Source organism: Schistocerca piceifrons, chromosome 2, assembly GCF_021461385.2.
Source record: "Schistocerca piceifrons isolate TAMUIC-IGC-003096 chromosome 2, iqSchPice1.1, whole genome shotgun sequence".
Lineage (NCBI taxonomy): Eukaryota > Metazoa > Arthropoda > Insecta > Orthoptera > Acrididae > Schistocerca > Schistocerca piceifrons.
Window position 1 is genome coordinate 143,351,064 of NC_060139.1, and position 22,974 is coordinate 143,374,037.

At 42.3% G+C, this 22,974-nt stretch overlaps 1 protein-coding gene across 1 annotated transcript in view; it reads left to right on the forward strand.

The window, feature by feature from the left end:
- The window catches only part of LOC124775201 (glutamate receptor 1-like), a 129,457-nt gene that overhangs the window by 55,942 nt on the left and 50,541 nt on the right, over window positions 1-22,974 (forward strand). The window contains exon 4 of the mRNA XM_047250040.1: window positions 11,023-11,233. Within this exon, the coding sequence (XP_047105996.1) occupies window positions 11,023-11,233 (211 nt within the window). The remainder of the gene's footprint in view (window positions 1-11,022; window positions 11,234-22,974) is intronic.

Genomic DNA, 22,974 nt, shown 5'->3' on the forward strand with positions numbered 1-22,974 from the left:
TATCCTGTAATGAGCTGCCGGAGACCATGGGTCCTGTCACTTTGGTGACAAATGTCATAGGATATAACGATATGCGGATATACAGGCGGCGGCAGTATCGCGCACACAGGGTGTAAAAGGGCAGTGCATCGCTGCTCCAGCTGTCATTTGTATTCAGGTGATTCATGTGGAAGGTTTTCCGACGTGATTAAGGCTTCACAACGGAAATTAGTAGGCTCTGAAGGCGTAATGGGAGTTAGAGCTAGATGCAAGGGACATACCACTTCGGAAATCCTTAAGGAATTCAAAATTCTAAGACCCACAGTGTCAAAAGCGTGCCGAGAATGCCAAATTCCAGGCATTGCCTCTCACCATGGACAATGCAGTTGCCCAGATGAGTACTGATTTCAGTTGGTAAGAGCTGATGGTAGGGTTAGAGTGTGGCGCAGGCCCCACAAAGTCATGGACCCAATTTATGAACTAGGCACTATGCGCCGGCCGCTGTGACCGAGCGGTTCAAGGCGCTACAGTCCGGAACCGCGCTGCTGCTGCGGTCTCAGGTTCGAATCCAGGATGGATGGGTGTGATGTCCTTAGGTTAGTTAGGTTTACGTAGTTCTATGTCCTGGGGACTGATGACCTCAGATGTTAAGTCCCATAGTGCTTAGAGCCATTTGAACGAATTTAGGCACTATGCAAGTTGGTTGTGGTTCCATCATGGTGTGGCCTGTGTTTATATGGAACTGACTGGGTCCACTGGAAATGTTTCTGTTCGGCTACTTGGAGACCATTTGCAGCCATTCATTGACCTCATATTCCAAACTATCGATGGAATTTTTGTCCATGACAGTGCTCCATGTCACCGAAACACAATTGATCGCGATTGGTTTGAAGAATATTCTGGAGAATTCTAGAGAGTCATTTGGCTATCCAGATCGCCCGACATGAGTCCTACACAACAGTTATGGGACGTAATAGAGATTTCAGTTCGTGTAAAAAGTCCTCTACCGGCAACAGTTTTGCAATTATGAACGGCTGTAGATGCAGTATGGCTCAGTATTTCTGCAGGGGACTTTCAATGACTTGTTCAGTCCATGACAATTCGAGTTGTGGCACTACGCCTGGCAGAAGAATGTTCAACATGATATTAATAGGTATTCCATGACCTTTTCACCTCTGAGTATAACAAAATTCTTCAGGTTATCCGGAACAACCTCTGGAAGTGTGTACAACAGAAGCAGAGACGACTTGGGTACCATTCTAGCGGAGATGATGGCAGCGGGTTGGAAAATCCATTGACATGAACGACTTTGATAAAGAGCAGATGGGTATGGCCCGCACCTGGAAACAAGCATTTAGGGAATGGAATCCTATTGGCAGTTCGTTTAGTATCCCTCCTGGAAGGCGGCGCGTGGATCTGCTCCTGAAATGTGACAAAGAGGCCGAACGAAAGGAAGCAAGTAGGAGCAGGTGAGGTAAAGATTTCGGTACTGCAAGTAAAGTAAAACTGGTTTTACTATAGTACAAACACATGCATCTACATCTACATCTACATACTCCGCAATCCACCATACGGTGCGTGGCGGATATGCAGACATATTACATAACGTAGGAGTGCAGCCAACGCCCAGATAAGAACGTCTCAATTGCACTATAAGCTAAAGCGATGGTTCTCGGCCGACCGGTCTTCATGAACTGGGCGAAAGTGGAGCGGCGCTCGTAGAGCTGTACAGCGTCGGCTAGAGGGCGCTGTGGTCGGCGATGACCTTCCGCTCTCGTAGTGCCAATCTACGCTGTGGCATCGGAACTACCGATATCACAGTTCGCATGCTATTGACGTGAACATCAACGGAACGAGATTGGACGATGGTGAAACAATGAGTAGGCGACAAGGTTTTGGGCCCTTACGTCTCGTGGAGTTTCGAAGTTCGTCATCGCTGAAAAACAGGATAGGCGGCGGTCTGTGTTAGATCTGATAACAGAGTGCTGGTGCAGGAGCAATGCTCAAGCACACAGTTCAGCTCAAATTAGTGAACATGGGGATCAGCAATAGACGACCTCTTCGTTTTCTCTAGTTGATTCAATGACATTGTCAAGTGAGACTGCAGTGTGCACCGGACAATTGAGATTGGATCGTTGATGAATGGAAACGTCAGATTAATTATATGTCTTGTTACAATACGTTAACGATCATAAATAGGGACGAAACGTATACTGGCGACGGACGCAGGGTGGTGTGGTTAGTATTTTGTTAATAAAAACAATCGCCTGGGCTTCCACCTGTACCTGTGGTAGTAATCGAGGCCCAACGATGGTTGTAGACTGCATGCACCTCGACCTCCTGCCCGGTGGCAGTGACATGTTTCAGGAAGATAACTGACCGTGTCGCTAACAATAACCGTTCTACAGTCATTTGTGGAGCATGATGGTGAACAAACGTTGACGTCTTACCTAATCTAATCGCTATGGAAGTCTTCTCCAACGATATTTGACGGCAGCTCCACGTCCACAAATACACTTGGCCATAACATACGAGAACTGGGCGGCCTCTTTCTGTAGACATTTTGTGTCACATACATTTGGAAACCTATCACGGTTTCATCGAATTTATACCACTCAGAGTCGCTGCTGTAAAGCACCCCAAAGGTAGACCAAGACGCAATCAAGCACGTACTCAGAATGGCGTGGCTTATCAGTGTATGTTTCTGTTGTAATTGTCTTTATTCCAAAGACTGGTTGAGTGCGGTTCTCCAAACCAATCTGTAATTGCAAGTGCCTCCACCTTTATACTACTACTCCAAACTACATCCACTTCAATATGTTCATTGTAGCCAAGTCTTGGTATGTCTGTGCAGTTTTACTACCAACATTCCGTCCATTACTAAATGTACGGCTATTATTTGATGTCTTTGGATGTTTATTATGAACTACTCCCTTATTATCGTCAAATTGTGACATAAAATTCATTTCTGCAGTACCTCTTTATTGGTTACTTGTTCTACCAATCTACAACATCTTTCTGTTGCACCATATTTCAAAAGGACTCATCCTTTTCTTGACTGATTCTGTCGATGTTTTTATTCCTGTACAACTCTACATTCCATTAATATACAGTAAGAAAACACTTCCTAGCACTTAAATTTATGTCTGATGTTCCTTTTCTTCTTCTTCTCATTCATCACAGGCCCTGTAGACCACTCGCTGCGTCAACGATCTGCTTCCATCGCCTTCTATCTCTCGAGGTCTCTCTCCACCCTGCGGAAATTCCAAATGCTGCGACGTCCTTATCTATGTCATCTTTCCACCTTGTATGAGGTCTGCCCAATGGTCTTCTTGCCTGGAGAGTTCATTCAAATGCTTTCTTGGTGATTATGTTGTTTTCCATTCTAGCCACATGTCCAGCCCAAAGTAGTCTCCTTCTTTTTCATTTCTGGATGATAGTGCTTTACTTCATTAACTGATAAATTTCATTGTTCTTTCGAATTTTCCGTACGTCATTCTCCAACACAAGTCCCCAAATTTTTCTCTTTACTTTTCTTTCGAAAACGTTCAGTTTTTCTCTTCCATTCTATTTAAGCATCCAGCTTTCTGAACAGTACAGTACTATGGGGCAGATGCTAGTGTTGTATATCTTCATCTTTATAGTGATTGACAAAGCTTTACTTCTGCGTGGGCTGCTTAGTGAGTACAAACATCTTGACCCTAATGCTATTCTTTCGTTTATATCGATTGTTATGATATTTTTACTCTTGAAACGTGATCCAAGATATTTAATCTGAAGAACTTTTCTGAATTTATAATGTTGGTCGGATTCAAAGTAGGGATTTGGGTTTATGACTCTACCTAATTCCATATATTCTGTTTTCTCTTGGACAATCAAAAGCCCCAATTTTCTGGCAGTGTGCCTGAGAGATCTGTACGTGTCTTTCAGTTCTTCTTCAGTTTCACTCAGCGACACTATATCATCTGCATAAGCCAGGAGTTTTACTTCACTGTGTTCGAATCGGATACCATTGTATAGATTACTTTCCCAAACTACTTTCTCTAATGCAACGTCGAAGTGGACACATGAAAGAGCGTCTCCTCGTATGCCTGTTTTAATTTGGAAGGTGGGGGGTATGGATCCTCCGATATATTCTATATTTTAATAACATTTGTTTTGAAAATTGAAGCCTGAATGTCATACACTTCCTATTTAGGCCATCGTGAGTTAATTTACTGTAAAACTAAGCTACTACATTGAAGTCTGTTTTATTTTGTTGACGACCATCTTATAACCTCTTTTCGAGACGCTGTCAATTCCGTTTTACTGCTCTCGCAACTCCTTGGCCGTCTCTGACAGAATTACAATGTCATTGTCAAATTGCAGAATAACGGCAGAATAAAATTTGGAAAAATATTTAGTTGTTACCAATACGCATGAAGTGCAGCTAAGAATGGTTTGCTCGGGAAAGACACGTTACAGCTGTGATGGCGCTTTGCAGTAACATGTTTACAGATATCACAAAATTAAGTATCATTTGCTTAGCTCTCATCACCTTCAGTATCTTATTTCCGCAATTGTGATTTTGATGATCTCGGATGTATCAGGCCCTGGTGGCTATTGTACATTGTCATTGTTTGAAAATAATGACCGTGAAAATAAAGTTCTGGACTTTTATGCCTAAAATGGCATAAAGTATGAAATCGGACTTTGTAGAAAGTTAAAACAAAAGTTCGACTTTATACGTATGTAATGGTAAAATAAACCGACCCGAAAACCTATCGGCCGTTTTGCCTCTAAGTAATGCGTGCATAATCCTGATACATAGATCTGAAACATTAAAACTATTAAACCAGACTGAAATATGTGGTTCCAAAAGACTCTACAAATTACTGCAGACACATTTGTAAGAAGTTAACTCGTTATTCAGGAATATTTACAAGGTACACACAGCAAATACACAAGAAGTAGTGAGCATCAGATAAAAAAGACAACGCTCCCTTTCCTTTGTTTTAAATAATGAGTAAGATTTAGATATAATCATTGGTGGGTTTTGGTATACACAGTCTGTGAATTACAATCATATTTCGCTCTACTCCGATTAACATTAACTTATCTTCCATGTCATAACTCACGTATAGAATGATAATCACAACATAGTGAACAAATGAAATTTAGTAAATCTTTTATGACAGTCGTTTCTTTCTCAACTTTAGTTTTATTTCCTAGTTGCTCCTTGGCCTCCTTTACTGCTCGCTAAATGTACATTTGAAGGACATCGCAGATATGTTGCTTCCCGTTCGTGTCCTTCGACTCCTATAACTGCAGTTCCAATTCTCCACAAGTTGCGATTAAGCTTTCGCTACTGCTCTCAGAATTTCCAAGAGTATATTGCTGTCAACACTACCAATTTTTTTTTTCTAATTTGACAATAGCTGTAAAGGTAGAGTTACCTTCCTTGAATTTACCTGCGAGGTCGTCGCCTGAGAATTGCCTCACGTGTTGATATGTTCCTCCATGACCCCAACTGAACTTTCCTGAGGTCGGTTACTAAATTTTTTTCCTGTCTCCTGTAATTTTACATTGGCCATACTTCGCGTCTCTACAGCTGTGATACGACTACATGTGTGACTGAAAACATTACGGACTAAACATTTTTAAAAGGGAATTATCACATACAGTACTACTTTGTGATTCAGTACTCAACTTCTCGCTCAAAATAATAACAGTGCTAATAAAGAATAAAGACATACTGAGATTCTTGCAGTTTCGTCAGCGAACTCGTTTAGAGGGAATCTATGTTTGTCTGTGAGTAGCTCTTATTTAACTTCGAATTAGACAAATCTCTTGATAGGAGGCATAAATTTATGTTTAAGGATATTGTTATTTTTTAAATTATTTCCTCTCTAATTTATTTGTCTTTGATTTCGCTGCACGTCGTCGAACAGAATATATTACTCTTACTTACTCTAAGAAGGCAGCTACAGAAAATTCTTGATGACGGATGAAGGATTTATTTTTTCCAGAACTATTTCAGTGAACATTAATTATACTCGCGTGCATGTCAGTAAGTTATTGGTAAAAAATTGATCTTATTTACAATTTTAGTATGTAATCGTCGTATGGAATATTTTATATTGTAGTTTAATATCTCAATTATTCTTTCACCTATAAAAACTGTCTTTTTAAATCCCATGTATTGTCAACATTTCATAATTATTCATGGATAATTTTCTTTCTGTGAGGCTGTTGAATATGGCGAGTTTCAATAGAGCACAGTGACTATAAAAGTTCGTGAACTCAATACTTGTCCTAAGGGACAATGACATTTAGCTGGTATAGTAATCTGCCATTGGATGAAAGATCCACTCCCGTATGAAACCACGGCTTGAGTCCATACTAACACCTACATTCTTTCTCCCAGAAATTGAAGTCTAACAGTGTATTTTGTAAATCCTACAGAGAGTTATGTAAGTAGCAGATTAGCGCTATGTAACTGAACCTGTTATACGGCTGGGACCTGTGTTTGGGAGTGGGAGGAACGGGGAGTGTGAAGAGTCTCATGCCAAAGAGCCACGACCGCCTTTACAGAAGACCCGTGTGCATGTTCGAATCTTATTCCAATGCACAAATTGAGTCTACGTGATTCATAACGACTTATATCAGCACAGAGAGCTACACTCCAATTTAGTAGGAACGATGTTTGAGTTGTTGCAGTAAAAGATAGGAAATGGTGCGTATAGGCCTCAACGTACTTGTATGACGCTATTGGGATTTTTTTTGTTCCTTTAGTAATGTTCAGAGTGGTCGTACGTGGATCGCCACGACATCCTCTCTTGTGACAACCTCTTCGTCTCATATTCTTATCTATGTCTTTCCCCTATAGTTTTACTTCTTGCTGCTCCACGTAGTACTTTGTGAATTATTCGCTGATCTCTTAATGCATTTTCTATCATTCCGTCTTTTCTCCCAGTGTTTTCCATCTACTCCTTTTCTCATCATTTATGCGAAGACTATCCCAATTTTAAATCTTATTAACCTACTTAATTTGCAACGTCTGTAACGAAACATCTCAAATGTGTGTTATATTCTTTTGCGGTTTTCTCAGATGCCATGATGTATTTACGAGCTGCAAGCTTTCATTTTCAGAAATTTGTTTCTGGAATTGAAGTAAATTTTTTATACTGATACCACAGTCCAACATAACAGTCGCGACAATCCTTTCCGGTTTTGTTACCCATTGCGACAGCAGCGCGCCAAGCGGCCAGCATGCTACACTTCTGGATACAATATAGGATGAGAGTGAATAGTATGGTTTATACTGGCCCGCCCGGTTGGCCGTGCGGACTAACGCACGGCTTTCTGGGCGGGTGGGAGCGCCTGCTCCCTGGCACAATTTGTGTCGAGGTCCGGTGAACCGGCCAGTCGTGAATTGTTTTTAGGCGGTTTCAATCTGCTTGGCGAATGCGGGCTGGTTCCCCTTATTCCGCCTCAGCAAACATAGGGGTTACACTCGTCTGGTTTGGGACGTTCCCTGGGGGGGGGGGGGGGGGGGGGGTCCACCGGGGGCCGAACCGCACAATAACACTGGGTTCGATGTGGGGCGGCGGAGGGGTGAAATGGGTAGTGGTAGTCGTCGTGGGGTTGTGGACCACTGCGGCTGCGGCGGGGACGGAGCCTCTCCGTCGTTTCTAGGTCCCCGGTTAACATAGTATACAATACATACAATGGTTTATACTGATTTGTGACATAGTTTTTACGATAGGGAGCGTACATAGTGGCATAAAAGCCGCTAATAACTAAAAAATATACCACAATTTTCTTTCTTTAGTTTCCTGAGGACGCTGGTAGGTATGAAACGGTACATTACAGAATGGTTTATTTACGATTTTCTTGTAACGCACAGACAAGATTGTCGATTTCTTTTGAGAACAAAAGAATAGCCATCATATTGCGGAACCCCGGTCCTTTTGCAGATGGAAGTCGCAGATCTACCCAGAAACGAGAAGTTTTGTTCGCTACACGTACAGCCAAATCAGTAAATGGACAACGTAGGAAACTTGTGCTGAATGCATACCTACTTGATTTAACGTACCAAATAAACCACATACCTATAGCTAATGGGAAAACCACATAGACGTGGTATTAAAACGCCAAAAGGAATAAAACTCCCTCCCAATACAGAAGAAATTGTTGCTACATATGAGCCACAAACGGCAAGAATCTTCCACACATTCCCTTTCGACGCGAAAGTAATCAAATTTACCAAAATATTCTTGCATTTGAAAGGCGGGTGAAGAGTAATCATTAGACTCCACACACAGTTTTTACGTGTCAAGTAAGGTGCTCAGTGGCCGAGCGGTTCTAGGCGCTTCAGTCCGGAACCGCGCGCCCGCTACGGTCGCAGGTTCGAATCCTGCCTCGGGCATGGATGTGTGTGATGTCCTTAGGTTAGTTATATTTAAATAGTTCTATGTTCTAGGGGACTGATGACCGCAGATGTTAAGTCCCATAGTGCCTATCACAGTAAGAACAGACAACAATAAAGATATATGCTTCTGATGCATGAAATATGAGTTTTCCCTTGCTTTCAGCGGCATAATTTAAAATTATGCACATATTCGAAAGTGTTTCTTCAGGAAATAATTGTAGCTTATGTCACTGAATCAGCGAGATTCGGATGTTTTTACATTATTTCGCAATAACTCATATCTCCTGGTAATTTTCTAATGCGTGGAACACAAAATATAATAATTACTTCGTTAAATAAGTAGAAAAATAAATGAAAACAAAATCATCCTTACGACGCTGCTTTCTAACCGTTTGGAGCGCTAGTGGTGGTATTATTAACTGAATTAGGAGTACTCTCTTTGCTTGTGCTAGTCTACTTTTATATAGTTTTTGCACCGCTTGTTGTGCGTTACTTTTCTTTGTAGGTAGTGATCGCCATTGCTTTCTTTTTTAATTTATTGCTAATCCAATTTTAGAGACTCCTCGTTACTCTCGTCTTTTCTGGTTTACTCTCAGCTCATATCTTTCACTCGGCAGGCTGTTCATTACTACATATCTTCCTGACTTCTGCTGAGAATACGAGTTTTATCAGAGACTTTCAGCACTGATATGTTTAACATCGAATATTTCAACTTAGGGTAATGCTTCGTACGGATCTGATGGGTGTTCATGCAGCACTGTGTTCGAAAGACCGTCAATCAACTTTCATGCAGATCCATGTGTGACGCGTCACCAAGTCCAAGCCATTGTCGTTCTCTGATAGAGACCTGGCAGACCTAGGATTCAAGAGGGTGATGACTGGGTGTTGTGTGATGTCCTTAGGTTAGTTAGGTTTAAGTAGTTCTAAGTTCTAGGGGACTAATGACCATAGATGTTAAGTCCCATAGTGCTCAGAGCCATTTGAACCATTTGATTCAAGAGGATACGCTGCTGCATGCAACGTACCAGGGATGCAATATTTTAACATATTTTAAACTTTTCAATCCCAGTGCTGATAAATGGAAGCAAGGCAAAAGAAAAATCAACACATTTTATGTGATTAGCCAACCTTGAAAAAGTGTTTGACATTGTCAAATGCTACAAGATATTCGAAATCCTCAGAAAAATAGGGGCAAGCTATAGGGAAAGACTAAAGTATAAAACATGTACAAGAGCCAAGATGGAAGAATAAGCGTGGAGGACCAAGAATGAAGTGCTCGAATTGAAAGGGCGCAAGCAGACAAGGATGTAATACTTCGCCCCTACTGTCCAATATATACACACCGAAGAAGCAAAGATGGGAATAAGAGAAAGGTTCAAGAGTGGAATTACAGGAATTAAAATTCGACGTGAAAGGTTGTCAATGATAAGACTCGCTAATGACATAGCTATCCTCATTCAAAGCTAAGAAGAATTACGGGATCTGCTGAACGGAATGAATAGTCTAATGAGTACAGAAAATGGATTGAGAATGAATCTAAGAAAGGCCAAAGTACTGAGAATTAGCGCAAGTAAGAGCAGCGAGGAACTTAGCGTCAGGACTGGTGATCAAGAAGTAGATGAAGTTAAGGAATTATGCTACTTATGCTGCAAAATAACCCATTACAGACGGAGTGAGAACATAAAAAGCAGACAAGACTGGCCAAGATAAGTTTACAAGTATCGAACGTAGGCCTTAATTTGAGGAAGAAATTTCTGAGAATATACTTTTGGGGCGCAGTAAAACATGGAGTGTGGGAAAACCGGAACAGAAGAGAATCGAAGCATTTGAGACGTGGTGCTGCAGAAGAATGTTGGAAATCTGGTGGACTGATACGGTAAGCTATGAGGATTTATTCCAGAGAATCGATGAGAAATCGAATATATGGAAAACACTGTCTAGACGAAAGGACATCTTTTATTTTCAATGACCGGTTTCAGGCAAGCTGCCAATCTTCAGGTCATATATTGCAGTTACAGAGTAACTTGTCAGTACAGAGTTCTGCACTAACAAGTTACTCTCTAACTGCAATATATGATCTAAAGATGGGCAGGTAGCCTGAAACCGGTCATTGAAAATAAAAAATAGCGATCAAAGACTGAAATGCCATATTTTTATTTCAAGAACTATCGCGGGAATCCCATTACGACAATCATGTCTAGTTTTGAAAGGACATCTCTTTAGATATCATGGAATAACTTCCATAATACTAGAGGGAGCTGTAGAAGGCAAAAACTATAGAAAAAGAGAGAGATCGGAATATGTCCAGCAAATAATTGATGACGCAGGCTGCAAGTACTACTCTAAGAAGGAGAGGTCCACACAGGATTGGAATTTATGACACACTGCATGAAACTAGTCAGAAGTTTGATGACCCCTCCCCCACACAAAAAAAAACAAAAACGAAAGGGTGTCGACTACGCATCCCTTGCGGACTCACATTTCAATATTTACCTGACAATAGGACACATGTCCGGAGACTTGGTTGTGCTATCGTTCTTAGAAATAAATATTTTTTACAATCAGAGCGGATTTTATCATTAATGTAAATATTTTTGTTCTTGAGTGTAAAGACAGAGCTGCAATTTCAGGTGATACGCAGGGTGGCGGGCGGTACTCAACACTAGAGGACTGCTTCTTCCGTTCTTTGGGCCTGCTGGTGCTGCAGACACCCGACTTGGAGCGGCGCCACACACGTGTCGTGGGCCCCACGCGCCACGTGCTGTCCTGGCTGCTGATCGCCTACCTGCTCGTCACCGTCAGCTACGGCAGCGGACTCTCCTCCGTGCTCACCATACCCAGGTATCAACGTGCATTGTGTCATGCCGCTCTGTGTTGCAGTATGGAGCACAGGCTATGCGTCTTCGATAGGTATTCATCAGTAACAATTAGGAAAAAGTCGTCTGATTTGTAAGTGCAAATATTCCTCTTGGCATAATGTACAACAGCTCTGAAACTTCCTGGCAGATTAAAAGTGTGTTTTGGACTGTGGCTCGAACCTGAGGACTTGCCCATTTGCGGGCAAGTTCGACTCACGACCCACAGCTACAATTGTACTTCCGAAGTATCTCAGGGTATAAGAATGGGTCGTGATTTGTGATAGGATGCTCAGTCGAAGAGCGATAGCCCATAAGAGGCAAGGATCCCAGGTTTGATCCCTCACCCGGCACACGGTTTTAACCCGCAAGGAAGATTCAAACCAGAGCACACAGTGCTTCAGAGGGAAGTCGAGAAATTCAGGATGAGTTCTATGCTACAGCACGGTTTCGAGTAGCATAGATTCAAATGGTTCAAATGGCTCTGAGCACTATGGGACTCAACTGCTGAGGTCATTAGTCCCCTAGAACTTAGAACTAGTTAAACCTAACTAACCTAAGGACATCACAAACATCCATGCCCGAGGCAGGATTCGAACCTGCGACCGTAGCGGTTTTGCGGTTCCAGACTGCAGCGCCTTTAACCGCACGGCCACTTCAGCCGGCAGTAACATAGAGTGAAGAGTGGAAGTGACTGGGTGTTGTAGAGGTACGTACGTGTCTTATCAAGAGACACAATTTATGAGCAGCAGTCTCGCCATGACAGATCCAAAGAAATGACAAAATATTCTATTCAAAATGTGCACGGTAAAGACAAAACCTCAACAGACAGTGTTCAAATAATACACAGACGAATATTGGAAATTCTAAAAAAAAAAAAAAATAAAATAAAATAAAATAAAATCCGTATGCCTAAGATGCAGAAACAACATACAAGACTTCTAAGTGAATGCAGAATAATTAGAACAAATATTATGAGTAGTGGAGGCCACTGATTGAGATATATGTAAGAGTTATTAAAATTCGCAATGAATAAAAAAACCTTATTAGTGGAAGGTCAATACTAAAAATACCAAAATAAAGCAGAATTAATCTAGGCTTGACCAAGCCAATGAATATGATACGTGTAACGTAATTAAAACTCACTCTAATAAAACATTTCCTTACAAGTAAAAGCTCAGTCGTAATCTATATTAATAATGGTCTAACTCAGTTCATGGTGCATTGTCTCAGTTGCAGGTTGCCCTTCTAATGGCTTCTAGCTCTACCAAACACATTTGATTTTCAGTATTTCATATAGTTATTGCCCTAATTTAAATACTTAAAAATCTTTAATAATCTGATTATTAAGAGGTGTAATCCTATGTTAAACGTTTAATACAGTAAGCAAGTATTACAATTAGGAACTGTCTATATGTCGTGCAACACAGTAACACATAGTGTGAAGATTACCCAGACTACGTTCGTCCTTTTGTATCCTGCCTGGATAGGCGGTGCGTGGGTCTGCTCCTGTGAACTGCTTCTGTAATATAGGCCGAGAGTGAAAGAAGCGAGTAGGAGCAGGAGAGGTGAAGCACTTTACTGAACTGAACGTAACTAACACAAAGTCTCAATAGCAAGCTTGCCCGCTCGGTACTAGAAGCGATGTTTCCAGGCTGCCTGCTCGCGAGGAAAAGGTTGAAATCAAGACGGCACACCCTGAGCTCCACAGTGTCGGCCAGAGGGCGCTGTGGTCGGCGTAGTTAGTCTTCTCTCGTAGTGCCAACTTACGAGAGCGTGCACCTACGTTGTGGCAACGTAACAATCCACGCCACACGTCCAATATTTGAGAACGAGAGCACAGCGCCTTCGAACAGACTTCACACATAACTTCAAACCTTTTCGAAACTTTGTCTCACTAACACCAGCCACTAAATGATAAAAGCGAAAAAGTTTTTTATTATAATACATTTGAGGTTTTCAACCAGCAATACTTCACCTTCATGCATGACGTTTTAATTTATTACCTCTTTACTATTAACTCTACTGGAAATGTACTCTACTGGCCACTAAAATTGCTACACCACGAAGATGACGTGCTACAGACGCGAAATTAAACCGACAACAAGAATATGCTGTGATATGCAAATGATTAGCTTTTCAGAGCATTCACACAAGGTTGGCGCCGGTGGCGACACCTACAACGAGCTGACATGAGGAAAGTTTCCATCCGATTTCTCATACACAAACAGCATTTGACCGCCGTTTCCTGGTCAAACGTTGTTGTGATGCCTCGTGTAAGGAGGAGAAATACGTACCATCACGTTTCCGACTTTGATAAAGGTCGGATTGTAGCCTATCGCGATTGCGGTTTATCGTATCGCGACTTTGCTGCTCACTTAGGTCGAGATCCAATGACTGTTGGCAGAATATGGAATCGGTGGGTTCACGAGGGTAATACGGAACGCCGTGCTGGAACCCAACGGCCTCGTATCACTAGCAGTCGAGATGACAGACATCTTATCCGCATAGCTGTAACGGATCGTGCAGCCACGTCTCGATCCCTGAGTCAACAGATGAGGACGTTTGCAAGACAACAATCATCTTCACGAACAGTTCGACGACGTTTGCAGCAGCATGGACTATCAGCTCGGAGACCATGGCTGCGGTTACCCTTGACGCTGCATCATAGACAGGAGTTTCTGCGACGGTGTACTCAACGACGAACCTGGATGCACGAATGGCAAAACGTAATTTTTTCAGATGAATCCATGTTCTATTTACAGCATCACGACGGTCGCATCCATTTTTGGCAACATCGCGGTGAACGCACATTGGAAGCGTGTATTCGTCATCGCCATACTGGCGTATCACCCGGCGTGATGGTATGGTGTGCCACTGGTTACACGTCTCGGTCACTCTTGTTCGCATTGACGGAACTCTGAACAGTAGACGTTACATTTCATATGTGTTACGACCCGTGGCTCTGCCCTTCATTCGATCCCTGCAAAACCCTACATTTCAGCAGGATAATGCAGGAACGCATGTTGCACGTCCTATATGGGCCATTCTAGATACAGAAAATGTTCGACTGCAGCCCTGGCCAGCACATTCTCCAGATCTCTCACCAACTGAAAACGTCTGGTCAATGGTGGCCGAGAAACTGACTCGTCACAATACGCCAGTCACTACTCTTGATGAACTGTGGTATCGTGTTGATGCTGCATGGTCAGCTGTACCTGTACACTCCATCCAAGCTCTGTTTGATGGTTCAAATGGTTCAAATGGCTCTGAGCACTATGGGACTTAACATCTATGGTCATCAGTCCCCTAGAACTTAGAACTACTTAAACCTAACTAACCTAAGGACATCACACAACACCCAGCCATCACGAGGCAGAGAAAATCCCTGACCCCGCCGGGAATCGAACCCGGGAACCCGGGCATGGGAAACGAGAACGCTGCCGCACGACCACGAGATGCGGGCAAGCTCTGTTTGACTCAATGCCGAGGCATATCAAGGCCGTTATTACGGCCAGAGGTGGTTGTTCTGGCTACTGATTTCTCAGGATCTATGCACCCAAATTGCATGAAAATCTAATCACATGTCAGTTCTAGTATAATATATTTGTCCAATGAATACCTGTTTATGATCTGCATTTCTTCTTGGTGTAGCAGTTTTAATGGCCAGTAGTGTATTTTTCAGGCAGTATCCACAAAAACTACTGAATGTACCTGGAAAATGTATCAGTGTAAGCCACGTAGTTTAGGAGATACGTTATCATAAAGATTCATATGCTATTGCTTAACACCACAAGTTACCCTTTCAAATTGTCACAACAGTGTTGAGTAATGAGAGTACTTAGCAACTCTCCACAAACTGTTAACATAATTTCAAGCATTCATAAACTTAATTTGGGTTTCACTCCCAATGTCAAGTAAACGGAAACACAAATCGCAAATCACAAAATAATTTATGAACAACTTGTCCTTCTTTGTATAGTACGCGCTTGCCGTCTGAGGACTTTTGATACAGCTGCTTCTCTTTTCTTCAAACCCTTTAACATTGCTACAGGTTGCCTCTGTTTCTCCCGCTGTCAAGCTCGCCTCTACGACCTTGTAATTCTTGACTAACGATACCTACTTTGCTATTCCGCACATTGGTCAGTCTCATTTTATGGACGTCTGTGTTCCATTTCACTATCCTCATTTGCTGCATTCTTACGTATTCTATCCTTTTTTGAATTACTTTAACATATCTTGTGACATCCCAGGATTTTTATTGGGCCTTGTCTTTTTATCATTTTGATCGTCTTGTGTCTACAAAGCTACAGTCGTCTTTTACTGTTTTCGCAGTTTCAGTCAATCTTTACCCAATGCTCTCTATGAAACTCTTAAATAGTTATTTTTCCTGTTTTACCGGGATTTGTACTACGACTAATTGAGAAACCCAACGTTGCCTAGGTATGTGCTTATTCCAATCTCTTATTAGTCCATCTCCTCTTCCCTTCGCTCCCTGGCCACCTCCTCCACTCCTACTCTCTCCCCACCCCGCTCTGCCACTCTCTCTGTCCACATACTGTCCTCCACATGTCATTCCATCTCCTCCTCCCCCTCTGTATCTCAGTCTCCCTCTCTCTCTCATATTATTTGTCCATCTCCTTGTACTGCCTTCTCTTTCCACGTTATCACATTCACCCGGAATATGAGGCTGGTGATTTATACCCCTACGCTTTTTCTTTCCAGACTGTGTTCCAAATTTTATCGTAATCGTTCCAGGAATTTAGGATGAACCTTTTGGACGTGGCTTTGGCCGCATAGGCACATGTGAAATATATTTCAAACAAACTTATCATGCAATGTAGTGACTTAGGTCATGATATACCTCCCAATATCGTGACGGATCTCCTTTTGACCGGCGTAGAGGAGCAGCTTGTTGACTCCATAACGCTCCAGGATGTTGGAAGTCCCTTGCAGAAATTTTGAACGCATGCCGCCTCTGTGATGATGATGAGACCCCATACTCCGAGGAGCGTAGGGGACGATGCGGGAGACCCGCACTGCCGACTAGTCCATAATTACAAAATGGTTGCCGGTGCAGGATTTTTTACACGAACTGATAACTCGTTTGTGTACTATAAACTTTTGATTCGGTTCGGGCCATCTGTGTCGCTAAATAATTTGCTCGAATTGTGCAGAATATTCTTCAGACTAATCGGTAACAATTGTGGCCTGGTGACATGACATCACATTTTTGGAATATGAAGTCCATGAATGTCTGCAAATCGTGTCCAAGCCGCCAAAACTAATCATTTCTAGTTAATGATCGGTTCAGTTGGACCAGAGGACCGAGTCTATTCCATGTAATCAATACCATTATGGAGCCACCACCACCATACACAGTGCCTTGTGGACAAGTTGAGCCCATGGCTTCGTCAGGTCTGCCCCACACTCAAACGCTACCATCAACTCTTACCACCTGAAATCAGGACCCCACGGTTTTTCAGTCGTGTAGGGTCCAATCGACATGGTCACGAGCTAGGAGCGGAGCTGCAGGTGATGTGCTGTTAGCAAAGGCACTCGCGAAGATCGTGTGCTGCCATAGCCCAGTAACACCAGATTTCCTCGTTCTGTCCTAACGGATACATTCGCCATACGCCCCACATTTATTTATGCGGTATTTTATGCAGAGCTGCTTGTCTGTTAGCACTGACAACTCTACACAAACGCCATTCCTCTCGATCTTTAAAGTGAAGGTCACTCCACTGCGATGTCCGTGGTGAGAGGTAATGCCTGAAATTATTTGCCATTCTCGGCACACTCTTGTCACTGTGGATACTGGAATACTGGTTTCCGTAATGGTTTCCGAAATGTAATATCCCTTGCGTCTAGCTCCAACTACCATTACGCGTTCACAGTCTGGTAATTCCTGTTTTGCGGCCATAGTCACGATGGGTATCTTTTTACATGAAACACCAGAATACAGATGACAGCTCCGCTAATGTACTGCCCTCTTATACCTTGTGTACGCCATACTGCCGCCATCTCCATAAGTACAAGTAGCTATCCCATTATTCTTGCCAGCTCTGTGTATTTAATGCGTATTTGTACACATATTTCACCTACATCTCTAGCGAATTTTGCCCTGCATTTTTTCCCATCCAGTACAATGTCTATGAAGTCATGTTTCATGGGTTGTGTGTCGTACGGTGATATAAGTTTGTAGATACATTCATCGGCATATCTGTATACAGTTTGCAAAACGTATTTTGAATAGAGTAACTCGCAAACAAGTGAGACATTTTCACCGTTATGGATGATGCGGCAGTTTCTCACGCAAATCGATGTTTATGTCGTCGTATATCCTGAACCCTGTTGTAAAAGATATACTTTTCTAGGTACATTTAGCAGCATATGTGGATACTGTCGGTGAAATACGGTGCGAATACAGTTAATAGCAAAGAAGTAATAAATTAAAACGTCATCCATGATATGGCAGTTTTTCACGCATGTCAGTAGCTGACGCATTATCTCCTGAAATATGTGCTGTACAATCTTTCTATCATTTCAGTATTTGACGTCATATCTCCTGAACTGTGTAAGGTACAGTAATATATTTTTCTAATTACATTCAGCAGAAGATGTTGATATTGAAAGCGGAAATTGTTGCAAATAGAATCAGGAGCAACGATGTGATAAATTTAAACGTCTTGCATGATGCTGTAGTCTCACACATTTCTCAGTGTTCATGTTCTCCTCAACTAAGTATCGTACAAACGAAGTAATTATTCTGCTACTTTCAGTGGTGTATGTGAATAGAGTCTGCAAACTGTGTTAGGAATACAGTTAGCAGTAAAGAAGTAATAAATTAAAAATCCATCCCTCATGTGCCAGTTTTACTGAATGAACGGAGAAAATATGGTAACCGATAAACCTTTTTTCCTTTGCCAGTCGCAACAAGCAACGTGTTGGCTTGGCTCTTGTTTTTGAAAGGATTCGTTTTACTCGTCGAAGTTTCGATTCTGCTTCCAAAGATATGTTTCGTTTCCGTTTAATGCTTTCTTCGAAATGGTCTGATTTCATTTGGTCTTGCTGGGACTGTGCCTCATGGACTCAAGCAGACTGGGAGTACAATTCAGAGTCTGATATTATATCTCGACGTTCTGTGATGTTCAATTGAACACGCAGTTTGCAAACTACCTCCTGACGCTGCTGAGGAGGTTAGGAGGAATGCATGCCCTGTGTTGACTAGGGCGCGTCCACCCAAGAGTAATGTAACAGCAGCACAGAGGGCTGCTTTACGCTCTCTCAAAGTTGATCCTGATATTGTTATTTTACCTGCGGACAAGAGCAATGCCATCGTTCTTTTTAAACAAACTGGATGATGTACAAAAGATACAACGGTTTTTTATCTCACTCAGCGTATCGCAGAATCGATGCTGACCCCACAAAGTGTGTTGAGAGAAAGACCAACAGCCTCCTGAAGTAAAGTGTTTTGTCGCAGAACACTGTCAGGAGTCTTAACACCTATAAAACTCTTCCCCCTAGGTTCTACGGCCTTCCCAAGGTACACAAGGAAGGTTCCTTTCCGTCGTATAGAGAGTAATATCGGTGCGCAAACATATCGTGTAGCCAAGCATCTTTCTTCTCTGTTGAGTCCACAAATTGGTCGGTGTGAACATCATAACAGGAACTCAACTCATTTCTTACGTCGATTGGGGCGACTGCGGTTGAATTACTTCGATATTTTAGTAAGTTTTGATGTGGTCTCTTTCTTCACTCGTGATCCTCTGTCTGATTCGTTGCGGTTAATTGAGGCTAGGTTTGGTGCCGAATCAACTAATTTCTTTCAGCATGTGTTGACATCCACCCACTTACGGACAGACAGATGGAGTTGCGATGGGTAGTCCGTTGTCTCCTGTGATCGCAAATTTGTTTATGGAAGACTTCGAGGAACGTGCATTAGAATCGGCGCCTTCCAGGCCCATCTGTTTCTTTAGATATGTTGATGATACTTTTGTTGTTTGGTCTCATGGTAGGGAGAATTTGAAACCCTTTCTAGAACTTCTGAACTCCATCCACCCGACCATTCGTTTCACGATGGAGGTGGAAGAGGATGGTTGCCTTCCCTTTCTTGAAGTTTTGGTTAGAAGTAAGTTCAAATGGCTCTGAGCGCTATGGGACTTAATATCTATAGTCATCTGTCCCCTAGAACTTAGAACTACTTAAACCTAACTAACCAAAGGACAGCACACAACACACAGTCATCACGAGGCAGAGGAAAACCCTGACCCCGCCGGGAATCGAACCCGGGAACCCGGGCGTGGGAAGCGAGAACAATACCGCACGACCACAAGCTGCGGACGGTTAGGAGTAAGGATGATGGACCACTGGGACATGCAGTTTACAGGAAACGTACTCACACTGACTTGTGTTTACGGGCTAATAGTTGTCACCATTCAGCTCAGCGTGAAGGGGTACTTCGTACCTTGGTACACAGGGCACCAGTCATTTCCGACACTGAGACTTTGCCAGCTGAACTGTCCCATCTTGAAGCTACGTTTCGTCATAATGATCATGGTGACAGATAGACTGAACGTGCGTTGCGCTATCGACCAACTGTGCATCGGGTGACTGATGATAAAACTGAGTCGTCACCTAAGTCTACTGCCTTTTTGCCTTACGTAGGAACCAACTCCAACTAGGTCGGTTATATTTTACGGAAATACGATATGAAATGTCTTTTCCGACCTCCATCTAAAATCAGGGTGCTTTTGGGTTCCATTAAGGATGACTTGGTTTGCGAAAGGCGGGTTTATATCGCATTCCTTAAAGCTGTGGCATGACACATATTGGTCAAACTTTCAGGACCGTGGAGGATGTACTGAGCATAAACGACACACACAATTACAGCAGCCAAGTAGATCTCCTATTGCCGAACATTGCTTGGATACTGATCACAACAACACTGGAATATTGGCATGCACGTCCAGCTATTGGGACAGTGTTAGTTGGAGGCAGTTGAGATTAAATTAGGGAGCAACGTTGTAAACAGGGATGGAGGTTTTTGTTTAAACTCTGTTTGGAATCCTGCTCTCTCTCCCTTGTCAAAAAACAGAGGGACAGAGTCAATGTTACCTCACGTGCTAGTTCGTAGTCTCACTATCGATGTCTCTTACTCTAGTCATCTCAGGTGCCACTAGTGTCCAGTGTGTGTGTTATCTTTCCTGTAATAGTCCGAGAACCGAGGTTTTAAATTTGCCTGTACATCGCCTGTCCGTTGCAGTTTGCCTTGAAAATGGCGGGGTGTCCTCCCGCCGAAATATCGGCTGTTGCTGTTAGTACTACCTGGCTGAATAACCCCTAAGTTGTTTGAAAACTGTATACGCCAGGAGAAACTCAGGTGTCACAATTTTTGTAGGTTTTGGCATTTACTCTTCTACACAACTTGACATTTTGTAGAAATTTTTATCTACTAATTTATCACGTCCAACTGGCCTCCATGCCATTTTCATAAAAGTTGTGGTGAAAGCCTCTGATGAATATGATGGAGAAGCACTTTAAGATCATATTTCACATCAGCGCCTACCGTGCTACGTTTTACGCAGCGGCATTGTTTGCATAACGAAGTAAAGTATGGGACACATTTCTCTGTAGTCTTTCCACAACAAGTTCCTCCTTCCACGCTGTCAATGTTGTTAACACACGTTCTTGTTCAAACAGCATTTTTTTTAGGCCGAATCACAGTAATTTTAATTGTGGTGATGATAAACCGTATGATCTTAAGGGCAATTTGCGTATCTACAAATCAAGGGGGGGGGGGGGGAGGGTGCGTTATTGTAGGCTTATGATTGTTTGACGATAAGTTAAGCGCTAAGAGATGTATTGTACTATGCTGCTGGAAACTCAAATGTTGAATAACATGTTTAATAATTATAAAATATGCACATGATTACAAATAAGATAGGTGTCCCACTTGCAGAAAACGTTTGTTATTATTCCTTTTATTTCTGTAAAGGAACTGCTATACTGATGGTAGCTGTCCTTTTAAAAACTAGCTGGCGAAGGGTTATGGTGTATCCATTACCAACAAAGATTAAACATATAGAAATAAGACTGTCATTGTATTAATTGCTATTTCCAGGCGTTCATTCCTGCCTGTCAGTTATTATTTAGGGACAAATGGAAAATTGATATGTGGATTTTAGTAGGATACTTCAACTTGTTTCACTATCTTGAGTTATGAGAATACCTTGTTAACATCAAGTGACTCTTACAATATTTCCGAATAGAATGTGTGCAGTGCTAAGTGTCTACAATCAATATTTTTGGCTGATGGGTATAACTCAGACTGGCAATCAGAGTCATGAGTGATCTTCCAGCAGTACATGGACTCCCATGAAGCCCAGAAATAAAATTTCCACTGTTATAGTGTCAGTATTCCCTAATACTCTGCAAAATTCGGTCTTGATGTGTCTCTCTACCTCACTGGACAGCTTGGGTTCTTTGACCCGCGATCCAATTTGTAGTTAGCATCTTACTTTCTGTTGTATACCGTCCACCTTTCCCAAAGTAAACACACACAGCTGCCGAAAATAACAATTCAAATGCGTTACTGTGTAAATTCTAGTTTTCCTGATATCTTCTGTAAGCTGGGTTATAAATCTAGTAACGTCCTTACTCTGGCATTTCGAGTGCGCATTGTCATGCATGTTCTGGCCAAATACTGAATTTGGGTTGCTTCCTTGGATCTGAAGCTAAAATAGTTTTGTGGAAGGTGCAAGTAGAAAAGAGCCTGACGGATGATTTCAGCTGCCTTCCGACTTTCCTCATACAAAAATACAAATTATTGGTGCACATGTGCTAACTAAAAAAAATATTCAATAAGTAGTCTATTTAAGCACATCGCTGCTTCTTTGAAAATCATATAGCAAGACGGGACCCATCGTCCTTCATCGTTATTTCCTACCCTCATCCTCTAGCAGTCACTCCAATCTTTCAGTATAACATGAATAGATACGAATTTAGTTTATGTCCCTAAAAGTGATCAAATATAGATTCATTGCTTGCCAGACTGAACATTAAATCCAGTACTCATCTTAGGGCTAAAGCTCCATCCTGCATCTGTCTTTAGTTACAAATAAAATTTGTTTATGGATTGGTTCCGGTTTCAGCAAGCAAACTCTTCTTCTTTTCTACACAGACATGTGTCGCTGAAGTTACAGAGCCATCAGTTTCTTGTTTTCTTTGTATTAAATAAGAACAATAATTGCTTTTTACTAGCTATACATTAGGATTTCAGTTCTTAAGCCGAGCGTTCACAAATTTGAAAACAGACCAAATTTGACAAACTGCCTATTGGCTTCTGTCTCGGGTTCTTCGGCCGACGTTCATCTAATGATTTTACTGACGTTTCGCCAGCACGAGTGGCTGGCACTGTCGAAGCTTCACCCTCCATTGCCGGTGGTGAACTGGAGCCGAGCTCGCGGCCGCAGACTATATGTACGTGGCTCGCCAACATCATTTTCCGCGGTCATTTCCGGTGCGATTCTCCTCTTGCTACCTGCGACGGTCGTTCGTTGCCGTACAGGGAGCCAGGATCCGTTTACTTTAAGGCTTTCCTCTTTCTTATTGAAGCTGTTCGCGTGTTTTTGTATTTCTGCAGCTTTCCTGAACAAGCGCGTGTGATAGTGCTTTCTCTACAGCCAGAACTTCCCTGTCGGCGTATTTTATTACGTGGTCGGTCTC